The sequence below is a fragment of the Clavelina lepadiformis genome, chromosome 7 (assembly GCF_947623445.1).
Source record: "Clavelina lepadiformis chromosome 7, kaClaLepa1.1, whole genome shotgun sequence".
NCBI lineage: Eukaryota > Metazoa > Chordata > Ascidiacea > Aplousobranchia > Clavelinidae > Clavelina > Clavelina lepadiformis.
Window position 1 is genome coordinate 12,657,855 of NC_135246.1, and position 21,873 is coordinate 12,679,727.

Here is a 21,873-nt window from a genome sequence, read left to right on the forward strand (position 1 = left end):
AGACACACTGTGAGATCAAGCTTTTTGTACTTCTATAAACAAATTTATACAACAGGAAATAAAAAACGCCAGTTGAGGAAACAAATTGTGTCAATTAATAAGCTTAAAACCTGTGATATGGGGTGACAATACTGATGACACACAGGTACTTTCAGTTTATCCCTTACCAATGGTCATGCCGTGCTGTCTACTTTTTAAGCTTAAGGTGTAATTAAAATTAACACTAAAATAGACAGAAGTTTGAAACCGGTTACCAGCAGCATAATACTGAATGTAGTTGCCCAGATGGAATGAACTTGAGCATTTTGTGATGTAAAAATTAATTCCTGAGGTATTCACAGAATGACAGAAAAAAACAAAAGATGACATGTTATCAGGTCGATGACATCTGACTGTCAGAGTCAGAATCATTTTGCGTGGGTGCTGCTATCGAATCAGCACCATTCTGGTTGATTGTGCAAGGTGAAGAAGATAACTTTGTATCACGATTCATGAACTGAGGAAGATCGTCTCCATTGTCAGACAGCAGCAGAAGGGCAGTATGATTTTCATTTAAAGTGGAGTCTGTTGTAAGAAAAGGAATTCTAAAACTGTAAACAAGTACACATGCAATGAATAAAATTACACGAAAATTAAAGTAAAATCAAAAATAGATAAAACTGTGAACTGTGGCATTCTGAAAGTTAACTTTATTTTTAATTTTTTTATACGAGTTTTCGCAAACATAAGCTTATCTTCTTAGTATGCCAGAAGAAGCAAGCTTATGTTTGCAAAATTCGTCAAAAAAAGATTAAAAATAAGGTTAACTTTCAGAGTGCCAACCTATATCTTGTTTTTTATTTTTATTTTACAATATACTGGGTTAACACGGTTCAGCCACCATCCACTAAAATTACAATTACACTAAAAATATTTTGCCGTTGTAGCAATTTTTTTAGTTAACCACAACCTGTGTTTGAATCTTAAAATTTACCTGATACTACCCAAAATAAGACTCTAATCTATACCCCAACCTAACCTAAATACCTCAAACTAATTTTACTACGACACTGACTCACGTAGGTAGCATCTATCATAACATACTACAGTATTCAAGAAATGCTCGTGCTGTCCACAAAATTCTCCTTGAATAAAATATGCAAGTAAACTAACTCTTCTTTCAATACAAAAGTAGCAAAATGTTTTTATTGCTGGAATCACTGACATTGAAAAAGCATTATCAACAAACCTAGTGTCTCTTGGTCATCACTTGAATTACTTGAGCTATCATCATCAGATGAGCAATCGCTATCTTCTTCTGGAGGAACCTCTGCGCCGGGAAAGATGTATCGGTGTTCACCATCATAGTAATAGGCACCCACTGACAACATAAAAAAGCAAAGTTTTGTACTTATTTAAACTGATAAGATCAAAGAGCTTTGCAGGTACCAAAAAAGAAATTAGTTGTCAAGGCCACACTTAGCGGGGAAACCCAACTTGAATAAAAATAAATCAATCCTGACTTACATGGAAGGCGTTTGCTGATTGACTGCTTCCATCTGCTTTTCCACAAACCACTCAACGTTTGTTCATTATTTGAAATTGAACTATCAAATTTTTTCAATTCGGAATCCATTTCGTTTCCACTTATCGTGGCAAGGTTACTCTCACTGTCGTCAGGAATTGTTTCATTTGTAGTATCAGGAGTAGGGCATTTCTCAGACTTTCTGGTTTCAACTGACATCTCACGAACAGTGTTTGCTGATTGTGCAGCCACCTTGTTACAAGAAGATAGTTCTGACTCTTGCGTGGAATTTGATAAACTGCTTATTTTATTTTCACTTGAGCTAACATCTAATTCAGGTTCATTTTCATATGAAGAGCCATTGGGTAGCAAAACGTCCTGATTGTCATTAATGGATGAATCTGCTTCGCTACATTCAGGTAACTTGTCAATTTCATTTAAACTGCAAAAAGCGAACATAGGACATAATCTCAACAATCAAAGCCGGAAAGTTTAAATGTATGTATTTGAAACTTATCTTATTTCTGGAAGATCAAACAGCTCACCTTTCTGATTCTTTACCCAGTTCAGTAAAATCCTCTCCAAGTTTTTTGCATATTTCTGTTATAATTGTGTCACCATCGCCAAGAAGCTCCACATCAAATGACAAATGAGAGAGAGTTTCACGATTTATCAAAATTTGAGGTATCTCACCTGGAAGGGAATCTAAAAAAAATATTTATATTTTATGCTTGACGACAGCAGAAGTCAGGTAACAATAACATAATCAAAACTAAATTAAACTGGCAGCTATAAACACAAATTTTTTGTTTTTACTTGGTATGAGGGCAACGGGGCGAACTTTTAATGCCGAACCAATCACAATTAAGAGGTCGGCGTCATCCTTGTCAGCAGTCATTTGTCTGTGAAAATGTTCTGGAAGGTTCTCTCCAAAGAAAACTATGTCAGGTTTTAAAATACCATTCTCGTCTGAGGAACACTTGGGACACCGTGGCACTACCTACAAAATTGAAATCAAAAACAAGTGAAACTAACAATTAAAATGTTACAAGCATTTTCAGTAATGAAAATTAACAAAACTAACTCACTTGGTTGAAGATATTGTCTCGGATATCATCACAACCAACTTGATGCTTACATACTTGACAGCTGGCAGTAGCAAAAGAACCTAAAAGTTCACAAAAAACTATTGCACTGAAGTCAGGTTTTATCCAAACCTGACATATTATTAATTATTATCATCTAAAACCCACATACCATGACATTGTATAACTTTGGTAATTCCAGCAACTTGCTCCAGAGTATCAATGTTTTGTGTGTAATTTCGCAACAAACGATCTGTTTTCTCAAGAAGGTTTATAAATCTGTGAAATGAGGTAGGTATTTACAGAATTGATCTTAAAGTTCATGAAAAATAATTAAAACTTTCATAATAATTAAACCATACCTGTGCACACGACTCGGTTTGTACTGTCCGGGGTAAATTTCTTTTGCAAATTTGAAAAATGGTCGAGGGTCATGTTTAAAGTAAGTGATATCAAACATAGCCTGCAAAGTGTCACAAAAACTGCTTTATGTTTGAATGGAGGTTCTATAACTTGTAACACTTTCTCAGATAAGTAACAGTTAGCAACGGTTAGTATAAGTACAAGAAGTTCTTTCACGTGGGCTGCAAAGCATTTTCGAATGTACAGTTTTTTATTAAATTGGAATAAAGCTGGCACTCTGAATGCTACGTTGTGTGTGAGGTTGTCTCCTATCAAACCTCGACTTGATCTTATCATATCCAATAGGCAAGTCCAAGTTTCGCATTAACAGTAAACTGCATGTTTTGTTGATATATTTATTTTTTCTTGTACATTATCTCATTGTGTGCCTCACGCAAAAAATGAAAATAACAGTGAGTTGAGACTTGGAAAAGGCTGGGAAGAACTGCACTGGTGCATAGGTAATCCAATTTTCCAAAATTTTATTTGGGTAGTAGACGGATGCAGTCCAAATATTTTGTGGTCTTAAACCTGGTGTAATGAGTATTTATTTCACAAAGCATACCTCGGGGTTAGGTAAATCTGGGAAATCAACAGCTAACCTGGCATACACTCCATCTCTGGATCGAAAGTCTGGTATACCACATGACACTGACACCTTTTTGATAAAAGATTCATTTAAGTTATAAGACAACAAGCTACGCAATACACACTCGTATATTGCCTGCAAAAAAATGTAAAGTCTCTGCTGCATGCAACAACCATAAAAAGAGATCACCAGAAACAAACCTACCCCAGCTCCAGTAAGAACTAATATTTTTGAAGAAGATTTAATGAGTCTGATGACATCATCAAAGGTATTCACTTGAGTCAGCTTTGTACGACGTGGTGGTTCGCTGAGCATTCGAACAAGCTAAAACAGATTTAAGTCTTAATAAGAATAGTGCCCCAATGACATTTTTGGATGCATATAAAATGTGAGTAAATTCCAACAAAGTTGCATTGAACGTAATCCTATAGAAATGACAGCATTGCACTCAGTCATAGACTCACCAATTTCCAAACAGTCCAATTGTCCACGTGTTCAGGGATGTTTGTTATATGAGGAAACAGCTTATAAACTATTTCCTTCGGGTCTTTGTCGTTCACTACTTGCATTTGTATCCATTCAATCAGACCTAGACAAAGAACGAAAATTATAACACCTTTGCGGAGTGGTACTGCACTAATTAAATGGAAAATTAAGGAGAAATGCGCAATTGCTTTGTCAACTGTCCATCTCTAGGAACCTTCCCGCAAACGAATAGTCAGTATAGCCAAACTTTTAACTTCTAAGAAATAAGTCAATCCCGAAAAAAAAGTAAAACCTTTCACTCATATAGGGCGAAAGAGAGAGTTTCACCTTGAAAATGGTGGTAAGTGACTAGTCATTGTGACTGCAACAGAGTGACTAGTCATTAAGCAAAAAATGTATTGCGAGTTGTATTGCAGTTTGTTTGTGTGATTTGTTTTTAAAGCTGGTCGAGTAATACTTGTGAGTTATATTTGTGTCTGATCTCGAGATTCAATGTAGAATTACAGCAAAAAACTACAAATTTATGACCTAGTGACTAAATGTTACAGCGAGAGTATATTTGAAATAAAAAATTTGGCATGACACAATTTCTGAATATAACTTTTGGAGATGAACTATGAGACTCAAAAGTAAAACAATTCACCACTAGGTGTAACAGATGGTTGCCAATCGCTCTCGCTTGCTTCTGAGTAAGTTGGACTGGCAGACCCTTGCGATTTCTCAAAAGAAGAAGAGCAGTTTCCAGAGTCTTCGGTATAATTTTGGGTATCCAACCTAACAAAGTTTAATGATTTTTGATTACTAGTTCGCAAATGAGCTAAAAGAATTGTTTAGTAAAGCAATACATATTTCTAAGCTATGCTGAAACACAAGATTATGTCACATAACTACAAGAAATTTTTACACAATGCCTTCTTTATTCCACATAAAACATTACATTAAAATGGTTTGTTCCTCAACAGCTTTGTCATCGGATTTATAGTCAATCAACTTCGAACTTTCATCTTTTTGCTTTGGTGCTGAGTATAAATAAAAACAAAGTTTAAAATTTTCAATTAATAATTAATAACTATTGAGTAACTAATGAGATATTTGCATCATATTCAACTATCTCACTTTATTGCATCCTACCAACAAATCCAGACGCTTTGACAAGCAATTACAACATAAAAACCTTAATAAACATATACAAGTTGTACAAAAATAAAAGTACACTCTATGTAACCATATACAGCGAGACCTCGTTTATCCGAACCCCGAACAACCGGAATCCCCGTTATCCGACACAAAACTGTCGGGAATGGATTTTTTCCTATGCATTTTACCCCTTTAATCTGGAAACACCACTGTACGACTCCGACACAAAAGTTTTGGAACAAATGTGTTAAATAAATAGCAATAAAATCCAATAAACCGGATTATTATTAGTGAAGCGAAAATGATCCACGATTGTCCTAGATACAGTAGTTAGTTGACGAAAACAACAGCCGATTATTATCTACGAATAATAATGTTGCAGTTTCACTCTTTAAACTCCTACGCATACGCATACTTTGAATTGGAGTAAGGTGCATACTGCTCTTTGAACATGGTGCTCCATTCGCAAGATTGATTGATTTTTCGCTTAATTTTTTTTCGCGATAATCCGGATACCCCGTTAAACCGATTTTTTATGACGAAACGAAGTGGACCGGATTAATGAGTTCTGACTGTACCAGTAACATAATGATTAGAACCAAAGTTACTGTCTATGGTCGTAACTCGTACATGTTACCCTAAAACAAAGACAGGGACAACTGAATACTTTCGACAAAAGTACATTAGATACACAAAAAGAGAATTTTTTTAAATAAAACAAAATAAAATTGGTTTTAATAGATATTTGATAGTAAGGTACATTAAAAAAATATAGCTGACATATTCTATCAGAGCATGCACATGGGTAGTTTTAAAATTTTTTATTAGTAAATTCACTCTTAATCTGCAAAACTCTTCTTTAAACATCACCAGAAAATATCAGGTAAACTTAACAAATTATCTAAGTCACAAAGTGGTTGAAGACTTCGTCTACAATGCGTAGCAAACCCAAAAACGATCGGTATAAAAGGAAGTTGCAGGATTTTTTAAACAAACCAAACAAAATAATCACATCTCGGCTAACTTCGATTAGAAATAAGTAAAAACCAACGGTACATGCAAGCTAATGTTTGTTAATACATGCAATACATGTTAATACATGCAAGCTAAAGGAATGTTTTCTTAAATGGCTAAACTTATATTTAATAAACAGTGTTTGTGATTCAAGCTGCACTTACATGATAGGGATTCAACTTTTCTTTTATCGTTTTCAGAAAAGTCGTTTTTTTCCGTTTTCACACGACGTTTTTTCACAGGCGTGTCATGACCCAGTTTGTTAATGTTTTCTACTTCATATTCAGCCATGTTCAGACTTTTAGCAAAATCTTAAAATTGCCTAAAAAGTACCTAAAACTGACGAAATCAACCAATAACTTTTCGATAAACAGAAAGTATGTTAAACGATGAACTAGGCTGCCATAACATCGCGTTGAACAGATTTAAAAATTGTTTATACAACCAACAGCAAACCTCCTTTGTGAGTAAAACTTGACGACTGAAGATTCGTCGTTGGTGATTCACCTAATAAGAATTATTTTAACACGGTTTCATACAAATGCTGTACACAAAACCAACTTTCATGCAAACTTAATTGTGATTATATCTATCACAAAAAACAATTTTAGCATATATCAATTAAAGACTATTAAAAATAATTCTAACAGTATATCTAGTCTTTTAAATTTGTTTTTAAATTCTTTGTATTTGTATTACCGGTACGCAAAACAATGTTATGTGAAATTAAGTCCGCACCAATCGTTATAGAATATCTAGACATCTTAAATGCTTTAAGAAAATCAAAATAAGTTTTTTGGTGGGGGATTTTAAACAGTTTCTATTTTCATAATATTCCGACCGCTATTGAATATACACAAAGTAGTGTTGTAGCAAACTTTTGCTGTTTTGCTTGGCGATGATCTTGACTTCAACGGTTTGATCAAAGACTTCTTTGGCTTGGTGGTGATGCGTCACATGATTTACTGTATCATGGGGTGACCGCTTTTCACTTAACACGAAAAAATATTGTTGAAATACTAACTTAGCTTTCCGAAATACTAAAGTCAAAAACCCAAAACAGTTTGTTATTATAGTTTTTAAACGGCACAGTACATTCACGCATTAAGTGCCAAATTGGTATCGAATAAAGATATTTTTGCACTCGAGTTGGTAAGTAAACTAGGCTACTACATATATAACTTAAAAAAACTTTTTTACATTCTTTTAATATATAATAATATTAATAATAAAAACAATAATAATATTATTCGTATAGGACCATATTTCAGTTAAAATATAGCCGCTTAAAGGCGCTTAACATACACGGGATAGATAAGTATTTTAAGAATATTATAATAGTATAACACAAATAAATTTAAGTGAAAACAGAAAAAAAACAGTAAAAACAGTGGTAACAGCAGTAACAGCAGTAACAGCAGTAACAGCAGTAACAGCAGTAACAGCAGTAACAGCAGTAACAGCAGTAACAGCAGTAACAGCAGTAACAGCAGTAACAGCAGTAACAGCAGTAACAGCAGTAACAGCAGTAACAGCAGTAACAGCAGTAACAGCAGTAACAGCAGTAACAGCAGTAACAGCAGTAACAGCAGTAACAGCAGTAACAGCAGTAACAGCAGTAACAGCAGTAACAGCAGTAACAGCAGTAACAGCAGTAACAGCAGTAACAGCAGTAACAGCAGTAACAGCAGTAACAGCAGTAACAGCAGTAACAGCAGTAACAGCAGTAACAGCAGTAACAGCAGTAACAGCAGTAACAGCAGTAACAGCAGTAACAGCAGTAACAGCAGTAACAGCAGTAACAGCAGTAACAGCAGTAACAGCAGTAACAGCAGTAACAGCAGTAACAGCAGTAACAGCAGTAACAGCAGTAACAGCAGTAACAGCAGTAACAGCAGTAACAGTAGTAAAAACAGTGATGATAGTTGGCAAAGACAAAAATCTAAGGGCTGGTAAGCACAGTGAAAGAGGTAGGCCTATGTTTTCAAGTATTTCTTGAAAGCACTAAAACAGAAAGTTTTAACACAGAAAATACATCAGCTGATGTAGAGACGCAAACAAAAGAGAAAAAATATTTTCTAATTTTCTTTGATCGAATAAAATTGTCCGGCCGCGGCGCGACGAAACAGACAATAATATCAAAGGAAACTGTGCCGCGAAGCAAGCTGATAACGATAAAAAATTGATTAGAAATGTTGTACCGTTTACATATGTACCCATTATTTTGGCGTCATTTATTCTGATATCAGATCGGAGTAATTAAGTACTAATGGAAATTAATTAGAAATTATCTTTTGTGTTTAGCAAGCTGGTATTAAGTCAATGACGCGAGTCATTGATCTAGTTCTAATCCACTAGAGTCACATTTTCGGATGACTTCACTTGACATGAGCCAAAGGTTCAAAATGACTACAATTGGCTTTGGTAAAATGCCCAAAATGATGCCATAGAATTGGAAACAACCATGAATTATCTACGGCAATCAACACACAACGCGTAGTGTGACGTTAGCAAACTTTTTCAAGTTGAACGCATTGATTTGACTAGGATTATATAATCATAAGTTCATAACTTATTCTGACTCGGCTTGACTCGAGTCAAAAATGACTTGATGTAAGTTATAACTGTACCGTGAAAAATATACGAGAAAAGGTTATAAAAATGCCCTAACGTTAATTTCATGTCTAAACATTTTTCAATAAATTTGCAATAAAATAACCAACGATAATTTTACAAGTTAAAAACATATTTTGCAAACTGAAAAATTCCGCAAAAATGAACAAATATTTCAAAAAAGCACCAGCAAAGAAAAATATCATAGCTTTTAATACCAACAAGCAATTGAGCTATAGGTCTAAATAAGAAAAAAATTACAAACTGGTGAAAAAAAGCGGGAACGATAAAAGTTCCGGTTCCACAGTGATTGCACCACACAGAATAGCACACGACTGCAACAAACAAGTACTGTAAAACATAAGAAAAACGCTACGTACATACCACAGAAAACAGTTAAATGATTTAGGAAAACATATTTAGTGTAAAAAGTGTGTTACACGCATAGATATAATGTGAACACTATTTTGCTTATAAATCATGATTATACTATATATTTGGTCACATGGCATCAAAATCGTTCTAAAAGGCGTTTCAAAATTGTACACTAAAAATTACCAGGTACTATTGTACGAATAAATGTTAGATTTCATTTCATAATTTGTGCTTCACACTTTTTGGTCGGGCGACGGAGTGGCCAAACGTGGAAATCAAGCAAATTCCATTATAGTTCGGTCATTCTGTGTTCGTTGTTTTCATTTATTTTCACAAGTGGGGGAGAAAATGTTGCCTCCGTTCCCAGGCACTGAAACCCTAGGTATGCCTCTGATTCTGTGTGGGTGCAATCCTGTGTAGGTGCAATCTCGTGTGGGTGCAATCCCGTCTGGGTGTAATCTTGTGTAGGTGCAATCTCGTGTGGGTGCAATCTCATTTAGATGCAATTTCGTGTGGGTGTAATGCCGTGGCCACCAGAAAGTTCCAGTATGTAAGAGAACAATTTACACCCACAAAAAAAGAAGCAACCAAATTTTAAACTTGGTGGTGGTATCGATCGAAACGTGGGAATGATAAATATGTTTTTTACTGTTTTGACTGTATAAGTGTTTGTTCTTCGTATGATTTCAATAAACTCTGCTTTGTCATGATCGATTTACCTGGTTCAGTTTTTTAGTAAACAACAACATTAGAATTTAAGTTTAGGGAACATCCTAAAAGGCAAGTGCACATTCCTGTTTTTACAATACATCGTAGATAAGGGTCTGATTTAATGTTATGATATAAAATTATTGATTATTCTTTTGTAAAGTACAGTATATGTATCCTAATATAAAGGTATAGTATAGCCTACCACACATTTATTCGAGCCATAGACCTACTTGCTCAGGCAAGGTAGGTGAGTTTAGGCCTATACCGCATAAATGCCTTTTGTTCTTATCACAACTTCTATAATTTGAAGAAGGTTTTCTATCAGAAAATATGGCTGCGTTACTTAATTTTGGTAAAAGCATTGGCATTAGTATTCAATTAGCATGCACCCTATATAGCTATAGACTATTTAGCTTCTAAAAGTCACCAGGCTGTCAAATGTATCGGGAGAAATTTTAGACGGTCTATGCTTGTACATCCTTCATTTATAGCGTTGCACACTAAACACAAAATTTTCTCAAAAACATCACCCCTTTATGTTATTTGGCCAGATTTATTAACGCAACTTAAATAAATCTGACATTATAAGATGCTTTTATAGTAATTGTGACATTCGCTAATATGGCGTTAAACATATTTCAAGAAAACAACAAAAACCTTTCTGTAATTATAAGAAAATGTAAATGGCTTTACATTACTTGCATTTACAATATGACTTTATTCCAAACATATACTTTATCATCCTAAGCCAAACAAGTACACTTTATCAAATATTTAATGTTTAACCATAAAGGTGTTTGCCAATGACGTATTTGCTATAAACCTATTTCGTTTTCAATGATTAAACAGAATCCCAACAGTGGAGTTTTATGGGTTAGCTTTGAACGAAAATCTAAAAATGTTAGGCTAAGTAAGAAAGAGCTCATGCCACGCTCAGTCATGTGACAATGGTAGGTTAATTGCCTAACGCAACACGAAAGTTTAAAATAAAAAATTCAGAAAGATGAAACAATATATTTCTGCATAAGACAAGGACAAAATATGTAAGGCCGCCTACAAAATTTCGTATTTTCACTTTATGTATATCAAGGTTAGGATTGAAAAGTCGGATTGGTACCTTTTACCTTGTATTGCCACCGAAGAGGACTTTGATGGCTTAGCTTACATTGTAAAGTACTGTATGTTATGTATTTAATAATGTCACATCAGAAAGCATCCAGGTGCCGATCAATCATATGACAATGCAAGATTAATTGCCTTATTTAACATGAAAAATTTAAAACAAGAAAATCAGAAAGATGAAACAATATCATATTGCATACAATTGAGAAAAAAATTTGGAAGACTTTTGAAAATTCTGCATTTTCAGCTTATTTGATATTTAGGTCAGGTTTGAACGATCTAGTTCTAAGACGGCACATCAATTTTCTCAGTTATTTCTTTTCGGCGAAGTTTACGTTTATTTCAAAGCAGTTATGGATAAATGTACAAGCTGAACACCTTGCAAAAGATTAACAGGAAATAGGCCAGTATTGTATGCTATTTTACAAAACATGGGGAGCTTTGTGCGTAATCGATTTAACTCAACACAGAATACATAGTTCCCGAGGTAATTACCTGATATTCCCAAGATAAAGTCTATTTGCATCATCGTTTTTCAGTTTGAATTTATTTTATGACTCAGATATTAACCACTTTAACAATTCTAATCACTCAATCATTTTAGGTTATCGCAAGATATAATCTGCACCAAGTGGATTAGGCTGTAATCTTTCTTACCTTGTTTACTATTTTGCCCAATCGAAATCTTTTCTTACAAGCAACGTGCCTTGAAGTAACAAGTAAATAATCAAATAGCAGACATCATGGAAACCACATATGAAAACGTGAACGCTACCGAAAAAATGCAGCCTCCCCCCTACTCGCCTAATGCTAATTTTTCCCCTCAACCACCGGTAAGTGCCAGGTATTTTATCAGGTTTATTAGCAAACACTTTTTCCAATAATCAACTTATAATTCAGCAGATGATGCCAACCCCACCACAAACCCAGATGCAACCAAACCTTGTAAATCAAACAAATATTTCCATGGTCAATCCCAATCCGCCTCAGGGAGGTTACTATCCTCAACCTCCACCAAACCAAGTGACCTACGTCACTCAAACAACAACAATGCATGCTGGATCCTTGCAGTCATCGATACCGATCATGCCCATGTGCTTAGCTATTATTTTATGCATAGTAAATTGTCTGATACCAGGGTTTGGTAAGTATAGCAATAACTTATGATCAGCAACTGTGAAACCTTATGTGGACTATAAACAGGTTATGCAGTTTCATGGTATCGTTTCTTAATATTGCGTTGATGTCTGAAGTAACGAAAGAATAGGTTGCAGTGAACCTAGTTAACTAAGTCCATTTTATTTAATGTGTCAAAATCAAATGTGGAGAATATCAATCAAAGTTAATTTTTAATGATTTCAGGTACTATCATTGCATCATTTACGGTTTTCTGCTGTGCAAATGTTGGACAAAGCGGATCAAGCAATTGTGGTGTATTCTGCCTAAATTTTTGGATTGGGTGGGCTCAGATGTTTACAGTATTCTTTTTCTTGGCTGGATGGATTTGGAGCATTATTTGGGGAGTTTATTTCATTTCAAACGCAAGTGCGTAACATTCAATGCAAAAACCGTAAATATCCCTTTAACGGCTTGGTATAGCCTACAGTGGGTAAATTGTTAAAAACACGATAGTTACATATTAACAAATTGTGTACGGAAATTACGAAATTAGAAGGTAAATATAAAGGATGGTACTTGCTGTTTTTAAGTTCTCAGTACAACGTGATATGTTATACAAAGGCAAAATACAGATTTTATTGTTTGCTTACACGTTAGGTCAATATGGTAAAGGGGGAATCGTTTCGACCACAACAACGACTGCGGCAATTCCACAGCCCATCCCCCAATACACTGGAGTACAAACCGTAACTTCATACTGAACAGATAAAACTTATTCTGCTGGACATGCGTTACGTCTTTTAGCATTTTCTGAGAATTTCCGTATGTAAAGTGCCGTATACGATTAAAAAACAAGGATATCTAATTTTTAAATGATTTATGCATTTATAGCATAAACCTCGTCCAATGTTTATACAGAACAAAGTCGACTTTAGCCGTTCCGCATTAAAAGTTGCATTGTATTATAGTGCAAATGTGTTAGAAATCTCGATTGTTTTGCTGACACGACTTTATATTGGTGTTGCTTTTTTCTTAGCTACTTTCATTCTACATGTTAGATACTCTAAGACAGTGTGTACTTGACGTTATATTGCAGGGGTGGGCAAACTGCGGCTCGCCGGCATGTTTTTTGTGGCTCTTCTAGTCGAATCGTAAAATTCCAAAAAAATTGTAAAGGCTACCAAGAGTACCGTTTATGAACGTTTCTGTCTATTTTTTTCTTTATTTAGGCCGCATTTGGTTTATGATGTAACACTAGACATAGAATCCAACATTGTTTTCAGGTATAGATTCTATACTCTATGGCAAAGGTGGTCAAAGTGCACCTCGCCGACATGTTTTTTATGGGTCTTCTAGCTGAAAAGTAATATCCCAAAATGACTACTACTAATATAATAACCAAATTGACAATCATTACTGATTTTGCGGCTCGCTGGTGTTTATAGTTTTCCGCAAGTGACTCTTTCATTGAACAAGTTTGCCCGCCCCTGTTATATTGCTTCATGATGCTGTGAAGTTCAGTTGGTAATTTTGAGCGTATGGCTGTCAATGTTTGCTTTTTTACTGTAATTACAATTTAGAATAATTGTTTGTGTGATGATGTTTTTGTATACAACAGCGAATTGTACCCTGGCCAATAAATTTACTTCTTTGACGGCTGAGTTTGTTTTTTGTTATTGTTTTTCTCCCATCCTATCTAGTTTTTGAGCGGTAGCTTATCCTTAAACATTGACTTTTGCACTTTCTAGTTACTGCATTTGTTCGGTCTACATAACTACCGTAGGTATTAGTAGGTAGGTAGGTTGGTTGTTAGAAGTAGCTGGTAGGTGTTATGTGTTATTTTACGTAGCGTAGGAGGTGACTATATAACTGAAAGGGGCCGATAAACTTTATTAATGCGTAGGCCTATTGTATTGCAAAGCTATGTCGTTTGCATAAGTTCAAGTGATGTCTATTTTACGGAGTCAGAACAAAATATGTGAAGTATATAGTCTATACTACTCTATGGAATAGCCTTTCTTATCACCTGCTTAGTTGAATTGGTAACCTACTTCCTTTACTTAAAATTACCGTCTTATACTCCCAATTATCTGAATAGTTTTTTGAAATGTTATACTCTAATAAGGTAGACTATCCATGTACACTGTACTATACCGTGCGATGGTAACCAGCAGGAATTTTTGTTTGATGATGAAGTTTGTCTTACAAAAAAGGTAGAAGCATACTAAAAACGTAAACTCGATCGAACATCATAATTGATATTGAAAATTAATTTGTTAATTGCATTAAAAAAAAAGGAAGTTTTAATTCATAAAATTAGGCTATTTATATGCGTTTGTGTTCAATTTGCGGTAAATATGCGCAAGGGAACCCTGAAATCTTAAGAAGTGTCACAAGTGGGCGGAATCGGGCACGTCAGCCATTTCAACTTTATGATTGCGATCAGGAAACTATCAATGATATTTTGCAACTAAAGACAAGTTTTGTTTTAACTGCGTTTTGCACTCGGATTTTTATTGGCAGTGCAAATAGCAATGCTGTCATCAGTGAAATCATGGGGTTTTACCGGTAGACGTAACAGGGAAGAAGAAATGTTTAAATTAAGTCTGGCGACAAAATAGAAAAAAAGCATCTCAACTTTTTCACAGGCATGATGAGAACGATGTTGAACTTTTGCAACAAATTGAAAAGCTTGTTTTTAAACGAACAGTTTCAGGGATCTTATTAAGCACGTTTTTATATCAGTCGTTGAAAAATTGATTACCAAGCTTACATAAGTTGTTTAGTAATTTTAAGAAGAAGAAAATATTCCGGTCCGGTCAGAACTTGATACAAGAGCAGAGATGACATCTCAAGAAAGTTGTGAGTCAGAAAAACCACATCCACTTGTGGTAAACGCCTTGTTTTTGAAATCTGTTTTATGTATCAATATAAATATAAAGTTTAAGTCCGCCTGTAGATTCAAGCGATCATCTTCAGTAATCCGCTTTTTTCCGTCTTAGCAGCAAAATCAAAGCGATACCAGGCTGCCTTTACAAGAAGTCATCCTTGAAGAAAGGAAAATGACAGATTCTACTGACGCATCAATACCGGTTCTGCCAATGGGAGTTGCTATCAGTCTGTGTGTAGTAAACTGTCTTTTTCCTGGATTAGGTAAGTTGAAGTTTGCTGCGTCCACGTTAATGACACCAACTGATATAGTTGAACTACGTTTGTTAATAATTATACATGGCGGTAATTATGAAAGCTTATGGTGTTTCCCTTTTGTGATTGTTTTAGATCAAAATGATAGTTTTGAATTACCGCTGTGCGATACACTTTTTTCAAGGAACTATCATTGCTTCATTTACTATTTTTTGTTGCGCAATTGTCCCCGAGGGCCATGACAAATTCAACGTGTTCTGCATTAACTTCTTGATTGGATGGGCGCAGCTCATAACCGTACCGGTACTTTTTGCTGGCTGGATTTGGAGCATAACTTGGGGAGTACGTTTTGTTTCAATAGCCGGTAGGTTACACTATTGAATGATTATACATGCATTTAATTCCTTTTAATAATATTTTTATTCTTTTGACGTTTGATATTTTTACCATTATAACTATTTTAAGCTAAAAGTGGCAATGTGGAAGAGTTGGTTGTCACGTCAGTTACAACACTACCATCAAAAAATGCCCGACAAACTTCGGTGGTTAGCAAAAATTAACAGATGATAAAATGAAGTGCTTCAAGACTGTGCAAATATTTTCAAATGTGTACGACACGGTATCCAGGGCTACAAGACTGGTTTTTTATAATCTCATAGTGAACAATTATTTTTGTGAAGTGTTTGTCTGCCCGTTATTAATTCGTGAAGTGGAAGGTTTTTTGAAAGTATTGCCGGTTATTGCAAACTCTTTTTTGGAGATGTTAAGCAAATTCAGTCAAGTTGATATCCAAAAGTGTGCTAATAATCGTATTTCATCTATTTTGTCCTATTTGTCGTAACGTTAACAATAGGGTAACTTGCCACTAGCAGTACTGCGCCTGTCTCATGTAGCAGTTTCATGCGTTGTTCATTTGTCCAGAAACTTAATGTTTTTGAATATTCAACTCAATGCATAACAAATCTCGTCAATCTGTAAAAGTCATCAACGGATGATAAGAACTGCCTTATGACACCGATGCATCATGAGTAAGCAATCAGAGCAAAAAGTTCATTAGCGCAATAGCCTATTCGATTTTGTGAACTATGTGTATTGCTATAGTTAAAATTATTATCAGAATGTTGTCTTATAGCATGTGCGCTTATCATTTCTGTGCCTTATACTGTAGTACATGCACAAGATAATTCAAATTACATTAGAATGGATTTGTTGATGTGAAAATACAATAACTCTTGTGGTATTAGGGGCTTCATGTTTTCGTAATTAATTCTCTAACTTAAGCAGTTTAGGTAAGAAGATTTGCCTATGTAGGCAGAGGCACACACAGTCGCACCATTTTTTATTTTATTTTTTTTTTAATTATTCTGGAAACATATTGCCGAAAGAATGTTGACAAAAGCTCGATGACTTGAAATTTTTCACGGACCTGTAAGTACGAAGGCCAATTTCATGAGGATTATCTTATAATAACAACAATGTTACACACTAAAAGATGCTTTGTCCTCTCTACCAATCACAATCCCGCTTCCTTCAATTCCTTCCTCTTTATCGTCCTCGCACATGTTCGGATGAACCAGGACTTCATCAATGGCCATATCACCTTTATAACCATTTCCGCGGCCACCCTCAAATATGATCTTTCTCACAAAACATAAAACGCATCAGATTTAACAGGTTTGGTTTGAAAATTGATTGATTCGAAAATGAGCATTGAATGAAATTTAGAGTATTCGTTAAAAGAAACATTTTTATTAATCAGTTCGTTACCTGGTATGGGTTGAGCTCATATATGGGAATTTTTACAGTAATCCAGTCGCTATTTCCATGGTCGCCGTAGTCAGTATAGATCAAAGATTTGCATCCGTCAGTTGGTTGCTAAAATAGAGTTATTCGTACTGTGAAAGTATATATAGAGTGATGAGGAGAATGTTATAGTATCTATACATTTTTTTGCAAAGATATACCTTGTACACGTTTAGTCGGTCTATGTTTTCACCAAACATGTTGTATGAAAATTCGAGGCAGTGAACTTTATCGGGTACTGCCAACTCGGGCGTCATGATACGTGCCTTCATGCCGTTGGTTTGTGGAGATGAAGTTTCGATGTAAAGATATTGGCCTAAGATCGAGGCACGAATACTCAGGTTCATCTTTTTATTGTATCAGCAGAGTCTTCTAGTCATCCAAATATTCCGAAGTCAATTGTTCAATGATTCGTAATCCTACCTTTTGCTGTTCCAGTCGTTTTGTCAACCGCAGGACCAGTATAGTCACTAACTGTCGAACCGCGATTGAGGGCCCAGTTGAAATCAGCGTCAGCGTCGTGAGTCCATCCGCACACTTCATAACCTCCTTCGAAGTGACAAACATGTATGGGAGCTGTGATGGCTGCCATGAAGTAAAATTAGTTGAGGAGGATTACTTCAAAGCGCTTCAAGCAAACGTATAGGAGATGACTAGTTAGTTATCGAAGGACATTTAACATTACAAGAGTAATAATCAGCCAAAAATCCTCCCATGGTCACGGAGTAATCAGAAAAGAAATTAACAGTCAGAGTGTTGCTTGTTGAGTAGATTGCGCTCGGTGTCTTTGAACCACAGAAGGTTCCAATCTGTGGAGAAGCTGTGTCACGCCCGTCGTAAATCTAAAAAATTAACAATTTAAATACGAACTCAAGTTGTCATACAGACGACAACAAACTCTACGTTGAGATCTGTTCCTAGATTACCTTACCTTAAGCCAATCGTAATAACATATCCCCTGATAATCTTCGATTTCGAGAAACTCGAACTGCAGTTTAACAATCTCGCCAGGTGGCGCTATTATAGTTTGCACGCATTCAACGTCCGCTTTGTAGGAATAGGGGAATAAAGGTGATGATATGGTACCGTAACCGCCCGCTACAAATGGTAGGTTGCAGTCTTTGTCAGTTCCAACTGCCAATCAAAGAGTTTCAGTAAGCGGTTGAGCAAACACCGGACGCTAAGTCGTTATTATTATAGCCGATTATTATTATTGTTACTGTCGATTAAGTTCTGGTTTGCTTCTGTTTATGCAAGCAACTCGCAAAGTTTACGACAAGTTGTAGTCGTAAAATGCACAAACCGATGCAAAACTTATTGCAATCACTCCACTCGACTTCGCTGTCTGTTGCGCAACTGTCGCCTTCGCAGAACCTCCTGCGGTACATCCTACATTCCTTGTTGCATTCACTCCAGTCAGTCCAACGCGTCCAACCATCAATGAAGTCTATATTTAAAATAACGTAAGTATGAAATGAACAAACCAAACAAGAAATTTATTTTATTATCATTGCACTTTCAGTTATTGACTAGTTAAAGCTTCTCAGGCCTCAGGGGTAGCACTGAATATCCTATTATTCTCTAAATATGTAGGTATACTTTGTTATTAGGACATATCCATGCACCTGAGGGCCCTAATATCGTGTCCTAGAATCCAGGAAACACACAAAATCAAAAACAAATAAGCAACCCATTGAACTTTCAACCCATTAAAGTCATGTAATTCAACAAACACGGTAAACCAAGGGAATCCAATATAATCATTGTACCCAGCCGAGCAAACTTAAAGGAACCGGCTTTTCAGCAGTTGAGCAAAGCAAATCATTTCGAGTAACTTTCGCTATTGCGTAGTTAGGTTATAGGAATGGGCAATTGTGAGCATATGTTGCCTAATGTTAAAAAGTGGTCTACATACGTAACCATGACGTTTTGTCAACTACACTAACACCGGCAGTGCTCACCGCAGTTGTATAATTTACGAAGTTTGTTCAAATCGCTAGTTGAAAATCCTTCTCTTTGGCCCATATTTTCACCACCAGGATAAAGAGCAACAATTGTCGGTTCACCATTTGCAGAAAATGCTGTGTCATAGTAGTGCATGATCGATGAGTAGTCATATGCTTCTCCGAGAGTCTGGATCTACGATAAATTTCCTTTAGTGAGGAGTTAAGATGTTGAAAGGTTTATGATGCGGTATTGTTTAGTATATTTTCTGTTTTCTGCGACATAAACGTGGATCACTTGATTACTTAAGCTGTTTTGTAAACAAAAATCAAATTTTGCAAACCTCGTACTCGGTATATTTGTCAAAATTGTGTTCTTTTCCACTCTGAATGTTTTCCCATTTAATTTCTACGTAATCATCCCTGTCGTATCTATACACAGACGCATTGAACAGCGACATATTGTTAGTGCCAGCAACGCAGTGGCCTTCTGAACAAATATGAATACAAAAATACAAACCTTGACTGTTCGTGCCAAAATCCCATAGCGTGCATTGTTTCGTGGATTATGACACCGCGCTGTTCGCAACCGGATCCGATTGAGATAGTTTGGACACCGCCAATTTGACCAACTGAAGAGAAACATCTGCAGCACAAATAAGCCAAAAAAGTTTAGAAAAAAAAACAGAAACAAAAACAAAAACTTGAAAAACAGCAATTTTTAAGACATTTTTATAGCATTCATTCTCATAAAACAAACGAAATGTGGACTTTGCAAAAATGACGAGACTTTATCGGCTACACACATTTTCCCAAACACGAAGAATGAAGGTATTTACCGTCAATAAATAAAGACTCATACGAATACATTTTACTTTCTTTTTTAGAACTTTTAAGTCGTTTATGTTTTGAGTGATTAAGGTAAACTTTAAATGTCCCAAGAAACGTCAGGGACAAGACATACAATGAAACTATTAATAAATCAATAACTAAATATATGATGCAAATGCTTTTCCAAACAGAGTTTTACATGACGTACCCGTTGTCCCGTGTGTACAAAATGTAGCTGGCCTCATTCTCACGGTGCACGAAGTTGACGCAAAGTCTAGCACTGTATTCGCGCAAGACGTCTTCGATGAGATCGCGTATTTCGAAACTGTACTGGGAGTGAATGACATAAGGAATATTTATGCCCCACCTACGCCAAAAAATACAAGTAGAGGTCATTACTTTTCTGTAAGACTGCTGTTTATCATAAACAATGGTTCAACTCGCAAACATCTGGTCATTTAAACAATTGCTTGTTGCGAAGTAATCGATTGAAGGTTTGACGAAAATTTTAACATTGCCTATAGGATGTATATTATAATTAATTCAAGTTTTTGCACTAAATTTGAACAAATCAAGCAACCAGATTTCACAATGGTATAAGTACTATACTGTTTGTTTCCCTGTATATTTTGCTCGAAACTTGTGATTTAATAAAAAATTCTCATCGAGACAAAACTGCATGCAATAAATTTACTTAAGACTTTCATCCAAAATGGCGTTTTTGTTTTGTCCAGGTTCCCGGTTGGTCAAGACAATATCTCCTTGGAAGTATTCGTAACCTTGATCCCGGTTCGTTTGTAAAATCGCACCCATCGCCCCTGTCGGCAGAGAAATACTTCGGTGCATTTATTTGCTTAACTCCATTTATAAGTTATTTAGTAGGAATGAGGTATTTGCAATACTAAATCAGAAACTGTTGCATGAACAAGAGCAATATAAGCTATATAGCCTAATTATCATCCTATATTGTTTACCTTTAATTTCCTTGCGAGCTGGACCTTGCTATGTAAAATAAGAAAGGAAAAATTAATATAACGTGGAATTTTGGATCTGCGGCCAATACAAAGAATGTAACTTGACATTTCTTCAAACTTTGAAGTATATTTTGTTCAAGAATTACCTTTACGGGAAGTCCTGAAGAAACGCTCGTTAGGATCAGCAACACACCAAGTGCAATGGATTTCATGGCGAAGTCTTAACGAAGTATTATCAGTCAGTAAAACATAAATACATACTATATACTGTAGCTATTATACCTAAAAACGGATTTTCAAAATACCATTTACTAAAAATTTCCCTACGAGCACGATATTTTAACTAAGCTTAAGTTAACAACTTCCCAGTCAAAAAAACATTGCAATTTAAAATCCAGTTTTCAGCCACGACGTTATAGCTCTGTGTTTATATTGGCTTATACTGCAGCAAACGCAGTTAACAAACTAGCTCTGAGTTCGTTCCCAACTTTATGCGCCTTTTTCAGCAGCCAACTTATATATACGGTATAAGTTATAGCAATGCAGTCTACATGAGTTATAGCTCGTAAAATGTCATAAAGTTATGTACACAGACTGCATAGCACCTACTGGCAACCTGAGTGACGCAACCAAGCTTGTTATCCGTAAACGTTGCATCGTCGATAGTCCAAAGTATTTCAGCAATGTGTACCATCAATATGTTGCGCCTGTAGGTAGACAAAACTAACTATCTTAATCTCAAAGCCAGTGTAGTCCAAACCTTGCAATAAGGATCCTAATAAATCGTTTAAAAACTATCCAAAAACTTTAGATCGCCAAGTTTTTATTTTTGAGCCGCTATATCTTTTGTGTGGTGAGATTATTCTGGTGTTAGTGTTTTTACGCATTGCCTAGCCCAGGGTTTCCCAAACTTTTGGGCCACGGACCCCTATCGGTAAATCTTTTTTTCTCATACCCCAATCTTATGTCAAATCAATTTTTCTGCCTAACCAACGAGGAAGGATAACACAAACCCAAAAAT

At 35.6% G+C, this 21,873-nt stretch overlaps 4 protein-coding genes across 7 annotated transcripts; 2 read left to right on the top strand and 2 right to left on the bottom strand.

Annotated features, from left to right (window-relative positions):
• Positions 1–10: 10 nt before the first annotated feature.
• LOC143465484 (NAD-dependent protein deacetylase sirtuin-1-like) lies at positions 11–6,574 on the bottom strand. The gene is made up of 14 exons (XM_076963809.1): positions 6,382–6,574; positions 5,004–5,085; positions 4,710–4,840; positions 4,045–4,169; positions 3,785–3,904; positions 3,557–3,649; positions 2,952–3,052; positions 2,762–2,868; positions 2,593–2,672; positions 2,321–2,504; positions 2,050–2,209; positions 1,507–1,946; positions 1,229–1,360; positions 11–564 (listed from the first exon to the last, which is right to left on the bottom strand). Exons 1-14 carry the CDS (start codon positions 6,506–6,508, stop codon positions 374–376), a joined length of 2,073 nt encoding a protein of 690 aa, XP_076819924.1. The 5' UTR covers positions 6,509–6,574; the 3' UTR covers positions 11–373.
• A 4,933-nt stretch (positions 6,575–11,507) lies between these two features.
• Positions 11,508–13,811, top strand: LOC143466160 (uncharacterized). 2 transcript variants are annotated; one of them, XM_076964787.1, is made up of 5 exons: positions 11,508–11,525; positions 11,643–11,871; positions 11,942–12,182; positions 12,401–12,583; positions 12,815–13,811. In XM_076964787.1, exons 2-5 carry the CDS (start codon positions 11,782–11,784, stop codon positions 12,916–12,918), a joined length of 618 nt encoding a protein of 205 aa, XP_076820902.1. In that variant the 5' UTR covers positions 11,508–11,525; positions 11,643–11,781; the 3' UTR covers positions 12,919–13,811. The 2 variants fall into 2 exon arrangements, with proteins under 2 accessions (XP_076820902.1, XP_076820901.1); XM_076964786.1 differs by lacking the exon at positions 11,508–11,525 and having other exon boundaries at positions 11,627–11,871; positions 11,939–12,182.
• Positions 13,812–14,821: 1,010 nt separating this feature from the next.
• LOC143465437 (protein SPEC3-like) lies at positions 14,822–16,541 on the top strand. 2 transcript variants are annotated; one of them, XM_076963725.1, is made up of 4 exons: positions 14,822–15,048; positions 15,160–15,310; positions 15,486–15,665; positions 15,767–16,541. In XM_076963725.1, exons 1-4 carry the CDS (start codon positions 15,001–15,003, stop codon positions 15,859–15,861), a joined length of 474 nt encoding a protein of 157 aa, XP_076819840.1. In that variant the 5' UTR covers positions 14,822–15,000; the 3' UTR covers positions 15,862–16,541. The 2 variants fall into 2 exon arrangements, with proteins under 2 accessions (XP_076819840.1, XP_076819841.1); XM_076963726.1 differs by having other exon boundaries at positions 15,163–15,310.
• Positions 16,542–16,631: 90 nt separating this feature from the next.
• Positions 16,632–21,136, bottom strand: LOC143465182 (astacin-like metalloendopeptidase). 2 transcript variants are annotated; one of them, XM_076963369.1, is made up of 15 exons: positions 20,999–21,136; positions 20,853–20,880; positions 20,573–20,696; positions 20,087–20,245; positions 19,568–19,693; positions 19,392–19,479; positions 19,066–19,243; positions 18,408–18,551; positions 18,036–18,238; positions 17,790–17,946; positions 17,528–17,689; positions 17,266–17,420; positions 17,069–17,176; positions 16,812–16,938; positions 16,632–16,727 (listed from the first exon to the last, which is right to left on the bottom strand). In XM_076963369.1, the coding sequence occupies exons 1-15, from the start codon at positions 21,062–21,064 to the stop codon at positions 16,720–16,722; spliced, it is 1,833 nt and encodes a 610-aa protein (XP_076819484.1). In that variant the 5' UTR covers positions 21,065–21,136; the 3' UTR covers positions 16,632–16,719. The 2 variants fall into 2 exon arrangements, with proteins under 2 accessions (XP_076819484.1, XP_076819483.1); XM_076963368.1 differs by lacking the exon at positions 16,632–16,727 and having other exon boundaries at positions 16,743–16,938.
• Between the last annotated feature and the right edge of the window lie 737 nt (positions 21,137–21,873).

Bases quoted from the DNA above. Each gene is read 5' to 3' on its own strand.
- LOC143465484 (XM_076963809.1), bottom strand. From the start codon at position 6,508: ATGGCTGAATATGAAGTAGAAAACATTAACAAACTGGGTCATGACACG. The intron at 4,170-4,709 runs GTGAATTGTTTT...TTCTTTGTCTAG, and splicing joins ACCATCTGTTACACCTAGTG to GTCTGATTGAATGGATACAA. The intron at 2,505-2,592 runs GTGAGTTAGTTT...TCAATTTTGTAG, and splicing joins GAGACAATATCTTCAACCAA to GTAGTGCCACGGTGTCCCAA.
- LOC143466160 (XM_076964786.1), top strand. From the start codon at position 11,782: ATGGAAACCACATATGAAAACGTGAACGCTACCGAAAAAATGCAGCCT. The intron at 11,872-11,938 runs GTAAGTGCCAGG...CTTATAATTCAG, and splicing joins ATTTTTCCCCTCAACCACCG to CAGATGATGCCAACCCCACC. The intron at 12,584-12,814 runs GTGCGTAACATT...CTTACACGTTAG, and splicing joins TTATTTCATTTCAAACGCAA to GTCAATATGGTAAAGGGGGA.
- LOC143465437 (XM_076963725.1), top strand. From the start codon at position 15,001: ATGACATCTCAAGAAAGTTGTGAGTCAGAAAAACCACATCCACTTGTG. The intron at 15,311-15,485 runs GTAAGTTGAAGT...ACTTTTTTCAAG, and splicing joins CTGTCTTTTTCCTGGATTAG to GAACTATCATTGCTTCATTT. The intron at 15,666-15,766 runs GTAGGTTACACT...AACTATTTTAAG, and splicing joins ACGTTTTGTTTCAATAGCCG to CTAAAAGTGGCAATGTGGAA.
- LOC143465182 (XM_076963368.1), bottom strand. From the start codon at position 21,064: ATGAAATCCATTGCACTTGGTGTGTTGCTGATCCTAACGAGCGTTTCT. The intron at 19,480-19,567 runs GTTTGTATTTTT...GTCTGTGTATAG, and splicing joins TTTTGGCACGAACAGTCAAG to ATACGACAGGGATGATTACG. The intron at 17,690-17,789 runs GTAATGTTAAAT...ACTTCATGGCAG, and splicing joins TTTGGCTGATTATTACTCTT to CCATCACAGCTCCCATACAT.